This window comes from Melitaea cinxia, chromosome 7, assembly GCF_905220565.1.
Source record: "Melitaea cinxia chromosome 7, ilMelCinx1.1, whole genome shotgun sequence".
Classification (NCBI taxonomy): domain Eukaryota; kingdom Metazoa; phylum Arthropoda; class Insecta; order Lepidoptera; family Nymphalidae; genus Melitaea; species Melitaea cinxia.
The window spans coordinates 14,329,719-14,346,981 of NC_059400.1; the positions used below are offsets into that span (position 1 = coordinate 14,329,719).

Genomic DNA, 17,263 nt, shown 5'->3' on the forward strand with positions numbered 1-17,263 from the left:
ATACAAACAAAGTTATAAACTTTACCTCTTTATAATGTTAGTATACATTATCTATTTTCGACTCAAATAAATAGTTTATAGAAATACATAAACTTTGTGTAACATTTTAACGTTTAATTTTAGTTTGTATTAGAGACTTAAATTTGTGTGTATAAAACGTTGAAATTAAAATACTCGTATACTGAAAATCTTCTTTATTGCATTCTTTTAAATTACTCGTGGTGTCCTAAATGTACACTCTTGAGGCAATTTCGACTAATTACACTTCTAACTTTAATTGATCTTTTGAGCATTTAATCTTTCGAAATTAAATTTTAAAGGATTTTGTTCTCGACGAAGCACTTAAACTATTTAAAACAATCTAAATTGAATGTTATTATTATGCGTTTCTAATTTTATTTACTCGTATAGCATCTTTTTCATAACTTATTACCTATTTTGAAATAATACATATCTTGAAGAAATTTCTAGTAACAAAACAATAACCCCATCATAAATACCCACAGCTAGTGCAAAAAACCCCTCTCGTAAATGTTGAACCGACAATGGCTTAAAGATTTGTTTAATATTTTCTATCGAAAGTAACAACTTTGTTCCGTTTTTCGTGTTTGAGTAAGCAAAAACGCCTCTCACTACCGCGTTGATTCATATTTGTTTGTGTAAATTTAATAAACGTGGGATCTCTGTCATAAAAGGGAATCCTTCTAGAGCGATCATTTCTAATGGCACTGAAAACGTTGCCGTCGAAAAGCTATGATAATTATAGTCACCAGAACCGTCGTTCAGTTCTGGTAGTGTAGCTGAAAGATGTTCCAGTTCAAACTGGCTACATAGTACTGATAAGTTACGATATAAAATAATTTCTTTTAATGCTTCAGATACATTAGATATATCGATCCATCTTGTTTCGACCACGTAATCCATAGGGTTACTGGAATTAATAAATAAATCATGTAATTTCTCAGAACCACCAAATTTTAAGTCACTATGTACTAATTCCTCAATATTGACAATTTGACTTTCATAAATAGGATTTTGTAAAACGTCGATCAATTTTGTCTGATATGCCGTTAAGAATATGATACAATATATATTTAGGAATACGAAAAATATACGTACACCCTGTTTTCTAGGACGTATGTACGCTGAAAAACCTAAAAAACAGAGCCATGTATTTAAAAAGCTATGACCCAAAGTTTTATTATAAAGCGTATCTCCACTGAGCTGTCCAAGAAATTTCCAAGAAACAATACATAATAAAAACCCTACAATCGCGGAATACCATACTAAATTATGAAACGTTATTGTGAGCGATACCCAGGGTGGTGATGGATAGCCTCGAGGTACAACCCATATATACGAGTCTGCTAAGTAGGTAGAACTGCACTCAAAATCTTCATTAACATCAAAGTCGGGAAATATACCACCCAAAAGAATTAATCCCTTCCTCATAATTAACTCTTTGATTGCTCCATTCTATTCGCTTTTTTCATTTCTTTCCCCCTCTATATCCGCCCACACTCTTGTATTTTACAGAGAAATTCAATCTGTTAAAAATCGTATTTACTAAGAATTTTTCTATATTAAAGGCAGACTCACTCGTCTTTGCTTATAAACGGTTTTCTTTCAACAGTAGTTCTAGTATTTGTAAAAGACAGCCTTTCATATCAGCAGGAACTTTATTTTCGAAAAGTTCTTTGTTATATTTAAGATCTCCTTTTTCACAGATATTTTAAACAATCAATCGATTTTGAGAAGATTCATTAAAAAGCCCACAGAATTTAGGTGGTTCATAAGGTTTCCTGCTGTAAATAATAGTATTCCACGCATTGTTGGCTTGAGGAACACCAACAACTACATTGACAGCATTATAATAAGATAAACAGTCTATTTTTTTTTTACATTAAAAGAACAAAATTAATCTGCGAATAAGTTTTATAAAAATATGCACAAACATAGCCTGTTATAAATACTGGATATTTGCAACATCATTTTGATTCTGAACGTCATTCTTAGTAAATCTTATAAGCATTATTATGATTTTCGCATACGGATTCCAGAAACGAGATCGAATCATTTTTCGGGCTAAATAAGTAAACTCTTTATAATCATTTATAATCATTACAAAATAATCAGCAACATGCATTCCTTTATATATCTCCATATGCAAATAATTTGTTTTCCGTTTATCCTCTTCACTACATATAGGTTCCTTATCTAGATCACTTAGTTGAATCACATATTTATTGCGTCCATGAATTGTTTTTAAAATATTATTCCTTATTTTTCCAACAAAATTCTTTTTAGTAGTATTTACATTTCCAAATATATAGCCATTCTTAGAAAAACTATCCTCCGTGATATTTATCACACAGTTAACTAAATGTCTGACTGAAATCGTTGGTCGACAAGACATCATTTGGATTGAGCTTTGAATATTGAAAATTATTAATATTAAAAGTTTCATTATAATGTATACATAACTCTTAGGCAGGTAAAGCGTGATTAACAATAATCGAACACAAGCTAATGCAGTGGTATATCGCTAATAAGCTTCCGTAAATGAAATTTCATGTTAAATAAATAATGAGTACCAGCATGCTAATACTAAAATGAGTGTTTTTACTAGATTATCTTATGCACTTACTTGTTTTACTTTTATAATAAAATAGTGAACCTGTTTCAATAATCAAAATTATATTTTTGTCTTAAAATCTATGCGATATATATATATATATATATATATATATAAATCCCATAGATTTAATATATGTATATATACTAGCTGACTCAGCAAACGTCGTTTTGCAATATATATTGTTAACCCCCTTAACCCTACCCCCATTGTAAGTTAAGGGTTTGAAAAATAAATATTGTTTGATCCTCAGACCTACCGGATATCCAAACAAAAATTTCATAAAAATCGGTCCAGTCGTTTCGGAGGAGTATGGTAACTAACATTGTGATACGAGAATTTTATATACGAGATATATTTTATATGTGTGTGTGTGCGTGTGTCATGATCTGTGCGGTGACTTCTTGGGTGTTATGTTTGCGGATCCTCGATATTAGAATTCAATTCTGGTGCTGGGGGTTTTTGGGTGTGAGTCGTTCATATATTGATTTGTTTGTCTATTTCCTTATAGGAACGAACGATTCATTCTATACTACAAATGTGGCGAACAAGCGTACACTCCACCTGATGGTAAGCGATATTAGAAGTATTTCAATCGTATTGCCAACTCCTATTTCGATTCTTCCAAGAACTCTAGCTATCTTACTCATCAACTTCCCCAGACGGGCCGCTCCAAATCCAAATGGTGAATGGTTAATTTCTTTGAAAAGCTTAAATTTATTTTTATTTGTGTCGTTATCATTACTCCATGAATTTTTTGAATTGTAAACGTAATTTATTGCAACAGTATTTTATGATGGTATTACGAATCAGGGTAAATAGCTACGAATGAAAATGAAACGAAAACACGAAGATAACTTTATTTTTCCTACAAGGTTTTAAGCATTTGATTTAATATTACGTTTATCTGTTTTTCTTTAGAGACATTAAATTTTATTTTTAGTTTTTTAAGTTTTTTAATTAACGCTTATTCTAAAATACAATATCATAGTATAGGGGAGGACGCCTGAGATGCAGGAACGACATGACGTCACGATGAATATACGATGATACGGAAACAAGACGAACGGACCCCTAACCGGGAGGCAAGATGGAAGGACTGCATAGAATAATGTTTATTCTAGCAAGATAAATAAAGAGTCATATTGAACCTGAGACTTTCCGTGAGCAATGGTGACAGCATGGACACATAATGAAGAGTGTATACAAAATAAGCCCTAGAGACTAGTGTGCCACCAGAAGTGCGTATACAATAATACCCCACTAGAACCTTTCCTCATTGACAATTGGTAGCCGGGAAGGTATATTCATTCTTCCTATAACTTTATTAGCTTGATTTAACTGATGACAGCACCAGCTGTACAACTGACAAGTACTTTTAGAGTTATATCTAATACGCGTATTTACTTCACTATTTTTTCGTCAACCTACATTGTATTATATCTCATAACTATTTATTGGGCGTAGACGGAAATCAATCCCGCAACTAGCGGAGCAAAAAGCAGGACCATTACAAACTGCGCCAAGGGGCTAGTCCATAGTTTTGTCAATATTCATGGTGTAGCAATTTAAATCATACTAATTTTTCTTAAGAAAAAAAAAGAAATATGCTTAGTAAAGTGGAATATATGTAAGACGATAGGGTGTTGACGTTAAACAAAGCAAGAAATAAAAGTAATAGGGAAAAGAACAAATGCCAATAAAGGAAGTAAAGGACAAAACAATTTGTATATTGCGATAGTTTATTTTGATCCTCATAAAAATGTCACAGTTTCGACTTGATCTGTTTCACGTAAATAACAGAGTGTCCTGGCGGATGTCGCTGGGTGGGTCTCACGTTCCTTTCAATGGGCACGCTGTCAGCTCCCTCCAATTGTCTTAAGAGTCCCAACTGCGAAATAACGATCTTTTTTTAGTGTTGCACTTAAATTTGGAAGCAATTTGATGAAATAGGAAATGAGTACGAGTATAAAAACCAGTTAGTCGCTGTATAAGAATTTAAACGATGGTTTTCTTGGACTGTTTTGAAAAAAAAAACAGTTTTGTGTGTGACGAACAATTTGAATAACATTTTATTAGATGTTTTTAATTTTAATTTTATAATTCTCAATGTGAATATTTCCCGATATTTTTTAAGGTAACGGATGAGTCGTCCGACGATAGTGTCTGCAGCGTCGTCGAAATATCGAAAGTTTCAAAACGACATCAAATAGCTGTAGCTGTGTTATCTTATATAGACGAATATTTAAAATAACAGCTTTATTTTTTCATTAAGTTTAAAAAGATAGCATTTTTGACTCCGAGATAGAATCTAAATTTACAAGTAGTAAACTGAAAAATTCACTGTGTTCTAAGTCTGAAAATATAGATACCTAACATTATTGTTATTATTATTATCATTAACACAATGCACTGTTAAACTGCTATTTGTTTTTGCTGTACTGTTTATCACATAAATTGTATCTATTTTTTTTTCCTATAAATAAATAAACAAATAAATATCCAACCAATAGTGACACAATGTTGTGAATTAGGCTCAAAAACTTAACCTATTTTACAGGATAAGAGGCTATATCTTAATATTAGTAACAACACCTCCGGTTCTTGGTAATAAATACACACGGAAGTCTTAGTATAGAATCTTGTAATTTACAATGTTGTAATAGGCCAACTGATATAAATATTTTAAGCAAAACTACTTAATCTTACAAATAAAATTTATAACAATTAATTACGGACACAAATCGAATTTAATAATATAAAATATAAATTTTTAATACATCAACTTCAGTGAGATCTTCAAGGCGTAATTTACGTAAATCTCTCATCGTCTATTTACCGTAGCGATATAAGCCCTGATACTTACCTTGAACCGAGCACTACGCTTAATTTAGTGCTTGGGACAGAGGGGCTCTTAAATAAAGATCATATCAGCTTCAGCATCGGATATTCATTTAAGTCAGTTTATTACTAACAATGTAAAATATTATTTTTAAAAATTTTAAAGTTGGCACGCTTGAAAACGTCTAATAATGCTTACTTATCACTAACTATATATAAATAAGACTCAAGAAGAGAAAAATATAAATATGCGACTTAGTGTAATAAGGGTGTTATGGGTATATTTTGTTTTTCAAAAATTTCCCAAGAAATATGCTATACTTTCAAATTTTTTTTTAAGAATGGCAAACAAGAGGCGAAATCATTTTAAATTCTTTAAGTGACTGCTTACGGCTAGTTATAATGTCTTTTATAGCCTTGTTTTTCTTTTATCCTTTACATAAAAGTTTTTTTCGGAAGAGTTTTACTAAATTACGCAATACAGCTCATCTATTCATAATTAATGTCTTAACTTTTTTTATTAATGAAAAAGTATTTACCTAATTAAAATTGAAAATAATTACTCAAAGAAAGTTCCTTAAATTGCTTGAAGTTAACAATTATTTTTAAAAATCTTTATTAATTTACACAATTTCTTTGAAAAGAAACATCGATTAAAAATTACGTAAGGTTAACTTTAGTCTATATTTTTAAAAAAGCTGGACCAAGACCAACGTACATACACACCCATTTACATTGTTCAATATTATTAATCTTAGTAACAAAGCAATATGGTTTACCTGTTCAGTTCCTATCTGTACTGGCTTCTCATATATTATCCAGGTAACGCATTCAGTATAGGGAGGCGTGGTTAAGGAACCTTTGTATGTCACGTAGCTTCCGGATGTTACGTCTTCTCTGTTCATCCACGCTAAAGATTCTGCGAAATGTTAATATATATTAAAATCAATTGTACACAAATTACATATGACAATACATTAACACTTGCAGAATAAAACAGAATAGCATATAAACTTATAGGAGATAATTTCTGGCACTATTGAACTTATTTTAATCGCGCAAAGCTCGTTTGATTTGAGCAAAAAACAAAAACACGTTTTTAATTTTTATTTAAAAGTAGCATTTTTGTAATTATCATTTTACTCTCCAGGGACGGCGAGTTATCAACTTCGACTTAAAAATGTCGATAAAAGATACAAAAAACTATTTAGTAAAAATTTTAAAATTAAGTATAGAATTTTCGAAATTATTATTCAACACACATCTCACAAGCAATAAAAAAAAGAAACTAACGATGATATGATATGAAAGGAAAAACCACGTAGGTTTCTGACCCAAACTTCTTTTGTGTATCGAGTATATCCATGACCGCATGCGTCATTTATTTTTTGATATAAAGAAAGACATTTTCTCAGAGAAATATAAAACCCATTCCTCTAAATCCGATTCGGTATTTGTAGAAGTATTTTGCATGATATTAGACTTGATTCTTTTTATGAATGAGCATATAATGTGTATGTGTTCTTGTATTTACTGTGCGATCCATTCTTGGCCGAACAGTTATAGCGGAGCGAAATATTTTCTCTATTTATAAATAACTAGCTGGCCCTGCAAACGTTGTTTTGCCATATATTTTACCCAGTTTAATCCCCCCCCCCTTAAAACTTAATTGTATGAAAAATAAATGTTGGTATCATCATTTGCATCATTGGATCAGTATTTGCTAAGATTACCCCCTACAAACAAACAATACGGACACGCGTGAAATAGTTACTTTGGGCTATCTGGAGAAGCTCCCAAAAAGAAAAAAAAAACGATTTTGAAACAGTCTTTCATTAGTGTTTCGCTCCTATTGGTCTTAGCGTAATTATATATATAGCCTTTCGCTAGCCTATAGCCTTCTTTAATAAATGGTCTATCTAACGCTGAAAGATTTTTTCAAATCGGGCCAATAGTTCCTGAGATTAACGCGTTCAAACAAACAAACAAACTATTCAGCTTTATAATATTAGTAAACACCCTCGCAAACATTTGCTTTTATAATAGGATAAGTAGGATATAATAAGTAGGATAACCTTATTTTAAACGGAAAATAAATAAATACAATTAAAGGCTATTTTAATCTGTTTGGGGAAAAAATAACTAGTTTGCACATACAATTATCATATCATAATGTTAACTTATCAGCATCGAATTAATCTTTATGAATTATTGTGATTATGTTTACGTTTTAATCATTAGTTATCAGTAATTGATAATATTTAGAAGAATGTAAGCAATAATCAAATTATTGTATAACATTCTTATTATCTATATATATATAAATGAATGTTTGTCTGTATGTTCTTCATAAAATCGTAAAGTAAGCATTTGATCATGTCATGATCTACAGCAAAGTGTGCGACCAAAAAAAATCTAAAATATAAACATATAAATATATATATAATATATATATAATATAAAATTCTCGTGTCGCGGTGTTTGTAGTTAAACTCCTCCAAAACGGCTTCACCAATTCTTATGAAATTTTTTGTGCATATCAGGTAGGTCTGAGAATCGAACAATATCTATTTTTCATACCCCTAAGTTGTAGGGGTAGGGGGATATATATAATGTAGAAACGCGCGTAGGATACAGATAGTTGTTCATAAAATTGATGATTTTGTCTCTCTGTTTGAACAACTGCTCTGGTGTAGTAGTGCGTGTAGTCGCCCAAAACACTGACGGTTTGCGGGTTCGGTTCTCGCTCGGGATGGATGTATGTACTTACATAAATATTTCTTTACGGTTTGGATGTCTGTCCTTGTGGATCTCCCCACCGTGTCTCGGAGAGCACGTTAAGCTGTCGGTCCCGATTGTTATCACTAATATCTGATAGTGATTGTTACTCATAGTAGGGAATAAATCCGCAACTCGGAGTGTGGTGAATTGTGTGGTGAAAGCCCAGCAGTGGGATATTATAAACTGAATCATATGGTGTCGACGTTTGAACACTTCATATTTAACATTAAATGTCTAACTCTAAAAATAAGTCAAAGCTTTTCAAAGCTGAGAATCTTAGCTGAAAAGCTTAAATTGGCCCATAATGACTACCTAATTATGATCTCTGACCATGTCACTTCACCGTAAAAGTAGTGTTAAGAGTCGATACTCTTCGATGACACAGACTACAAGAGTTGGATATCCACACAAAAGGGTAGACCAGCAGTCATTGGCTCCATTTATTTTAAATGACAAACTAATTTCATCCATTATAAAACAAAATCCTCGTGATCTAAGATCCTTTTCAGGGTTATGAGTTGTTTAACTATCAAAATGGAATTATTTTAATTCGGTTGTGATCAGGATTAAAATCAAGTTTGCCTACGAATATAATTCTATAAAGAATGAGAGATAATAGATAATAATAGTACTTGTAACATGAATATCATAATTAATGTGTGTTATCTGTGGATTTGTGAATGTGTTACTTATCCATGTTTTTCATTCGTCGATAATAATATTGATTATGGCCTACCTGTACATCTAGCCTACATATTTATTTACATATCGATTTATGGATATCACACTCACAATCCCAGCAAATCCCAAAACTATTGTTCGGATTTGCTATAGTTGTATCGTTTATCTTTAATTTTAAACGTGTTCATCGTCTACAAATTATTTTATTTTATTTGTTCAGATAATCTTTTAAGTGACCCCTAATGCCGTTATTGCTTTCATATTGTTCGTCTACTTTATACACTCTCACTTCAGCCTATCACAGTCCACTGGACATAGGCCTCCCCAGGTTCACCCCAAAACGGCGTGAACTCATGTGTTTTGTCTATAGTCACCACGCTGAGCAGGTGGGTTGGTGATCACAGAGCTGGCTGTATCACACCAAAGACGCTGCTGCCCGTCTTCGGCCTATATATTTCAAAGCCAGCAGTTGGATGGTTATCCTGCCATCGGTCGGTTTTTAAGTTCCAAGATCATAGTGGAACCACACAGCAATACACTATATTTCATATTAATCATCTACAAATTAAATCGCTTGAAACAGGTTAACTGAAACGGGTTTGTGAACGGAAAATTTAGAACTATATCTCGTGTATGACAGCATTGCTATTTGTTTCACTTAAATATTTACGATGTCTTAAAAAAAGTGGGTATATCAGCTTCGACGCACAACTAGATTTTCCCCTTTTAGATCGACTGAGAGAGACACAAAAAGGCGTACTAGTCTAATAAAAAAAAAATTTATAACATATCAAATAGTAAATAAACTAATCAACATCATCACGGCAATATTATGGCGTTATTAGAAAACGTCGTCGTCTATCGGAACCCAAGAGGGTTGGTAGAGTATTAGGTTGCGATAGACAGAAAATAATTACGAGAAAACGTAATGAGGTCATTCATTCCGTAGATTTTACGCCTCATATTTTTTTTTTCGTACCGGGGGCCTTTATGAAACTCGATTATTAAGGAGTTAATTCCAATAAACTTCAATAGCTTAAACGATAAACTCACCGCCTTATTCTTATTGGGATAAATTTAAAACAAACCTGCAGAAAGACTAACACTGAGTTCTGGCTTCTTTATCTGTTCCAGTCCTTCCACAAACATGTCAAAGCTTGGGTTCGGTGCATCAACCGTTTCTAGCAAGTAGCCAACAACAGCTAAACCATCTGAATGGGCAACTGCTGCTTCTAATGATTCGTATTTACTATTGTAGTGAACTAAATGACATTCTGCTGCATACCTAAAAAAATCCTTTGTATAATTATATTTATTTGACTTACTATTTACGTGTAGGGCTGATGATATTTAAGTTACTATTAACGTGTAGGGCTGATGATATTTAAGTTACTATTTACGTGTAGGGCTGATGATATTTAAGTTACTATTTACGTGTAGGGCTGATGATATTTAAGTTACTATTTACGTGTAGGGCTGATGATATTTAAGTAAGTTTTGTGTAAACGATACGATTTTTTACAGTAGAAAAATCGAAGAATTTGCAGAAAAATAGTTTATTTGATCATCAAAATATGTGTTGATGGTTTACATATGTTTTACAAACTACATGATGTTCATACAAAAACACAATAATGTTCATAATTAAAAAGATTTTAATCTTTCACAGTCACGGTGATTTATGGTCGAAATAATGTCAGACACGTCTCCAAACATGGGCTCTCTCAAAATTATAGTCATATTACTTTGAGATTGCCCATAGTGTCTTAATAGATTGTCGTCGTTGTTCATTAAAATATTAAAGTAAGTTATTCGTTTCCCTTTCTTGTAACGAATATAAGCCTTGTACATATGTCATGGAAACAACCTTCGGAAGGTTTTTTTTTTTTTAATTATTCACTATTAAACTATCATTAATAAGAAATATAAGCCTTGTACATATATCATGGAAACAACCTTCGAAAGGATTTTTTTTAATTATTCATTATTAAACTATAATTAATTAGAAATATAAGCCTTGTATATATGTCATGCAAACAACCTTCGAAAGGATTTTTTTTATTATTCACTATTAAACTATTATTAATTAGAAATAAAATTACGAGATTTAAAAAATATTGCTTTAGTTAATATGAGAAACTAATTGATAACTAGGTATAGTGTATTACAATAGACTAGCCCGTTGGCGTAGTTGCTAGCTCTGCTTTCTGCTCCTGGGGTTGTGAGTTCGATTCTCGCCCGAGTCTGGGTGAAATATTTGTTTTTATTTATATATGTATTATTTCTATGTATATTTATAAAAATAAATTAGTTATATCGGTTGGATGTAACACAAACATTAACTTGTTTACGGTAGAAACAGACAACCGTGTGTATATAATTTAAAAAAAAAATAGTATGATTTGTCAAAAATGTAATTTATTCTGATCCGTACATATTCTTTATATATATACAAATAGCATTGTAAAGCAATTTTAGATGATTACTGAAGACTCGGTATTCTTCAATCAACCTTAATAACCGTTTTAATTATAAAAAATAAAAATAAGGAATTATTCACTTACCCATGACCATCTAGCACGTGTTCGCATCCAGTGAAGTCATCGACTGACCAATGAAAGTGCATCTGTTCGAATATATATTCACCAATAAGTGGGCCTCCGCTTAGTCGGGGCCTCGTTGGAGAGTCGAATGTGAAGTATGCTAGAAATTATATGAAATATTATATTCCTAACTTATTCTCTGAAAATTCTCATGGTGAAACCTACTCTCGGGCCTTCACTGTTCCAAATAATATGGGGCTTCATAGTAGTTTGTACAAAGGAGCATCTGGGCCGTTGATGTATGTACAATTTATGTCTAGAGATTATCAATATGGGATTGCAAAATAACCTTTATTTCAAGTTTTATAAACAAAATAACATAAAGTTATAATAAGATCATAATACAAAAGATTAACTTGATTTTTATTAGTATCAATAGGTATAATAAGTAAAATATTTTATAATACCACAATTCAATTTGCAATATAATACATATCATCAACGAAAAATTGTTGAAACAATGTGCTTAAAAAAATACAGTGAAATAAAATTATTTTCATTAAATGTATGTACTGAAACTCTAATATGCAAGATAATGTCACTAAAAATATTTTAATTTAACTAGAAGATAAACAATATCATAGACATCAATTTCAATGTTCCCTTATCTATAACACCAAACATGATACGGATAATCTTTAAATCCATTTTTGACGTTTTCCGATAAATATGTCAAGATGCTGGAAGTACTTAGCTAAGTAACGTACATACACACATCATACATACGTCATTATTTTTTGTTACAATAATTTTGTAGCCATATTTTTATAATTGTAGAAACTTTTCATATTTGTTTTCTCTATCCTACGTGACATTGGCGGAATCATCTGTGCTATCTTGGCACTGGTAAAAGCCATTAATTCTAAATTCTATCTAACTTTTTATATTAAACATATCAAGATAAAGTTTTGACGCTAAAGCATGTAAGTAAGACTATATTGTATCAAATGTCAATGTCCTCCTACTAAATAAAAATATGAACACATAAAGCTTATTTCAAATCAGTTTCTCAGTTAAGCTTCTTTTTATCAAAAAAATGTTATCGTAAAGTTCAATGATCCCATGTCTTGAAATACTTTTTCTTTTACTCACTGCCTTAATTTAGATATGACCCAAAATGCAAGGACATATTTTATGACTTTATAAATACCTACTATAAACTAAATTTGACGACGCGTGGTGCAACAGTCACAGCACTGGTTTGTGGCTGTTGAGCTGGCGATTGCGGGTTCGATCCCCGCGCATGATAGACATTTGTATTGGCCATACAGATGTTTGCCGTGATCTGGGTGTTTGTACAGTCCTTGTGGGTCTCCCCCACCGTGGCTCGAAGGGCACGTGACGTCGTCGGTCCCTGTTGTTATCATACATGATAGCGATCGTTACTCATAGCAAGGAATCGGTCAACCCGCCGTGGAACAGCGTGGTGGATAAGGCTTTGATCCGTCTCCTACATGGGGAAAGAGGCCAATGCCATATGGATATTACAAGAAGTGTAAGCATTAGCGTAGCAATAGTGATAAATAGAGTAAGGTATTGTAGAGTACTGCAATTGAAAAAAATATCGTAAAGGTGATGAGTACATGAACTTCGGCTAAGTCGTGCATTTTGTCAGTTATCCTAAATTACCAGATGGAAAAATACCTATTACTCGTCAACAAGAAATGTTTATGATATATGGACAGATTACATCCATGCATTATTTACAAAACTATATCTAAACACACTTTAAGATAAAAAATATCAGTATCTTTTTCACTTCCAGGTCACGCGGAATGTGTAAGGACGATGGTGACACCCCAAAACAATTATTTAAAATGTTACTTCTTTATTTTCTAAGAAAAAGCATAACACAAAGAAGATCAAACCTGTAGATATAACTGAACCTTATAATCTATAACAATGTCACGTAAAACTCCTAGCAGCAATTACAAACTTTATATATACATATAAGCAGACTTTTAAGAAGCATTTGACATTGAACATAATAAGTTAGTATTACACGTTTTTTCGAATTGTTGCAAAAACCATAAAAGCAAGCTAGAGACCTGAATATACCTGTTTGTCCTGTGTTAAGTAGAACTCCATTTGAATCGTTATCCCAGTAGCGTCTGAAGACAAGTGGGTCAAGTGATGACCAAGTCGGACAACGCTGGACGGAAATTGCAATAGGCGACTGTGATGCTCTGAGCTTTGAAATCTGTTCAGCTGTACACGAATTTAAAGATAAATAAACGTCATACATTTAACATACAGATGTGATAATCTACAGACAGCAGATCTTTACATGATCCTAGTTTTTTATTTCTCGTTCATCTATCCTTGGTCCGACATTATTTTTGGTATATATTAACAGCTTTTGTACTCTCCAACTAGCTAATTGCGAAATAATTACCAACGCAGATGATACAGCGCTGATTGCATATAGGAGAGACTAGGCAGAAGTAATAAAGCACACAGGAAACCCTTTGATTATAAAATAAACTATAAAATACCAGATTATAACATGCTAACACTTAATCTGCATAAGATCACATATATATTTTTTTCATAACATGAAAATACCAAACCTTCAAGTGAATTTTGTGTAACAGCACACTATTGTGATAGAACAGATGACGTTATTGGCTGTCACTGTCCCAGTTTATCTTCTACATTCAACACAAAGGTCTTATTATAGATAAACATCTCAACTGATCCCTACATATTCAGGCTTTAAGTTTCACAAGTTCGCGCCAAAAATGGCGTTAACTCATGTGTTCTGCCTATAGTCACCACGCTAGGCGTGTTGGTGATATGGCTGGCTTTGTCGCACCGAAGACGCTACTGCCCGTCTTCGGCCTGTGTATTACAAAGCCGACAGTTGGATGGTTATCCCGCCATCGGTCGGTTTTTAAGTTCCAAGATCATAGTGGAACTGTGTTATGCGTTAGTCGCCTCTTACAACACCCACGAGAAAAGAGGGCGTGGCTATATTCTATACTGCCGTAGCCACACAGCGAAGTTAATTGTTTATAAATTATTCTGATGATTCTTGTTTTTATCGAAAGCTGATGCTTGTCCTGTAGTCCCATTTAAATTTGATCGATATCTGATGACTAATTTTGTAATTGAAGTCGGTTTTTTTTTTCGTTTGCGAGTAAACACAATTGTTGTTTGAAATGTGAATACCCGTAGTGCTGTAAATTTTTATGTTAAAAGGGGTGAATAAATAAATAATTATTATTATTATAGTATAGTAGCTTATAGCTTACTAATAACAGTAATATTAAAATTAACGATTTTTTATCTGAAAGTACGTGACGTATGAAAAAACCACGGAATTTAATCAGTAGTTTTTTATCGTATCGTCATTAGTAGTTTTAATTTACGCATGACTATATAAGTCGAGCGTAAATTTATCATGATTAAGTGAAACAGATAACATCGGCTTTAGTCGAATATAAACGGAATTTACGTTAAAAAATTCAAAATGTAAATAATTATTTTATAAATTGTTAAAATTATTAAGAAAATTTAAATATGTTTAATAATTTTACCTAAATCAAGTTTTTATCTCAAAGGAATAGTGTTCAAATAAAACTAGTATCACATACTAATAAAAGTGAATAGAAAGTAAAGTAATAAAAACAGCACATCCTGAATTTATTGGAGGTCGGCTTGTTCAATCAGATCTTGTCTGAACCAACTTCCCAATGTGCCAAATTTATACTAGAGTTTGTAATTAGTAGTATTAAGTTAAGATCTAGTAATAATTTAGTATTATAATTTAGTTTATTTAAAAATGTTAAAATTGTTAGTTTTATAATAGATAAGTTTACTATAGGACTGTCATGTACATAATATGTATAAAAGTCCCTAATAAAGATAATAAAAAAAAAAACAGCACATATGAATCGATACTGTTCCATATACTGCTGATTCCCAGAAAATACTTTATTTTATTGTGCTAATTACGTAATTTTTAATTTGTAATTTACTATTCTTATTTTTATTATAAATTGGAAGGCATGATAATAAAAAAATTATAATAAAACAAGGAAAAAAGTTTTTTATTACAAAAATCAAGCGATTTAATGGACTCTTTTATCTTCTGTCACTTATACTTTCTTTTATCACCATCATCACTTCAGCTTATCGCAATCTACTACTAGTCCTACTGCTGAACGTAGGCCTCCAATATTTCGCGCTATAAATGGCGTGAACTCATGTGTGTTGCCCATAGTCACCACGCTGGGCAGGTGGGTTGGTCACCGCCGGGCTGGCTTTATCGCACCGAAGACGCTGCTGCCGTATTTCAAAGCCAGCACTTTATTAAGCATTAATAATTTAGACAAGTCTAAAATTAAATTACAAGTAGAATTTCAGGGTTCTTATTATGAATCAGTTCATTATTTTATTTGGCCTTATATCAAATAACTTTCAATTATTTATTTAGACAAAAAAAAAAAATTAAAAAGTTAACGTCACTCACCGTCTGAAGCTGCAGTCTTTGCAGAAACCACTTTTGCTGACATTATTATAAGATTATTTTTATTACTATATATGTATATCCTAGGTAAGCGTTATGATTGGTAGTGGATCAAACTTGTCGAATTCTCAATCGAAACTGGAAGATTAGATAACAAAAAAAAAAACATTATCATTTGTCGATAGGTTGACAAGTAAATTAGTTAATACACAGATACTCGCGGATAAAGAAATCACATCGAATACGTAAATATTATAAACAAGTTACGTTATTTAATTACTTTATTTACAACATAATATGTATTTTTTTTTCAATGGTATTACAAAAGAAATTCTATAATTGATTAGGACTACATACATCAAAACCAATATTTTGTATACTTTTCCTTTAGACATTTTGAAAAAGGTTAATTTAATGAGTAACTTGTAAATGTAAGAATAAAGCTAAAATGTTTTTCAGCATTCCTTTGAAATGCTCAAAAACGAAGTCACTCTTGTATAATAATATTTTAGAGTTACTGAAAATGCAAAGTTTAAACAGCCGACGAGACTTACTTGATCTCTGTTTTTTCTATAAAATTATGAGAAATTATTTAAGTTGCCCAACTCTTTTGGAAAAATTTACGTTTAGAATCCCTCTTCGGATGCCTCGCGAGCCGGTTGAGCCACTCTTTCGTCCATTTCGTAGAACCGTTTTGGGTGCAAACTCGCCAATCTCACGATTTGTATGCTCTATAATAGTTGTGGGGGATCGGTTGACGTACACTGCATGTTTCTAACTGGATTTAAAACAGTAACTGCCAATAGGCTGACGTAGTGGTTATTGTTATTATTATTATTTTCTAATATTTACGCGAATTTCACTTATGGTAGTGGGACGGCTTTTTCGCATTTTGTCGCGGGTTGTTGGGTTTTTTTGGATGCCCAACGTTATCATGGTTGCTGTAAAGTATCCGGAGCGTCGGGCGTCTGAGAGGCCTGGTGAGTCGCTGTGGGGTCTGGAGGGGTTGTTTCATTGTAATTAGTCTTTTTTATTAGTCTTATTGTTTAGCACATAATTAAGTTTATAAAAAATGTTCTTAGGTATACATAATATAAAAAGCATGTGGTGTATATCCGTAACTGATTGTGCAATTAGCGCAAATAAATTAAATATTATACTGTAGATGTAAGTAACATTGTAACAATCGTTGGTGTTTCGAAAAACGTAAACGAATTAACAAAGTATCGACGGCTTAAGCTTCAAATCTCA

At 32.1% G+C, this 17,263-nt stretch overlaps 1 protein-coding gene and 1 pseudogene across 1 annotated transcript; both read right to left on the minus strand.

The window, feature by feature from the left end:
* Positions 1 to 429: 429 nt before the first annotated feature.
* Positions 430 to 2,416, minus strand: LOC123654887 (annotated as a pseudogene).
* A 1,940-nt stretch (positions 2,417 to 4,356) lies between these two features.
* On the minus strand, positions 4,357 to 16,058 carry LOC123655051 (carbonic anhydrase 1-like). The gene is made up of 6 exons (XM_045590895.1): positions 16,016 to 16,058; positions 13,600 to 13,749; positions 11,503 to 11,641; positions 10,027 to 10,223; positions 6,256 to 6,395; positions 4,357 to 4,526 (listed from the first exon to the last, which is right to left on the minus strand). The coding sequence occupies exons 1-6, from the start codon at positions 16,056 to 16,058 to the stop codon at positions 4,401 to 4,403; spliced, it is 795 nt and encodes a 264-aa protein (XP_045446851.1). The 3' UTR covers positions 4,357 to 4,400.
* Positions 16,059 to 17,263: the final 1,205 nt, after the last annotated feature.

What these genes read in the sequence shown, in the direction of transcription:
- LOC123655051 (XM_045590895.1), bottom strand. Translation starts at nt 16,058, where the DNA reads ATGTCAGCAAAAGTGGTTTCTGCAAAGACTGCAGCTTCAGACG. An exon ending in ACTTAACACAGGACAAACAG is followed by an intron (nt 11,642 to 13,599) that starts GTATATTCAGGT and finishes TATAATTTCTAG; the next exon opens with CATACTTCACATTCGACTCT. An exon ending in TACAGATAGGAACTGAACAG is followed by an intron (nt 4,527 to 6,255) that starts GTAAACCATATT and finishes GTTATTTCGCAG; the next exon opens with TTGGGACTCTTAAGACAATT.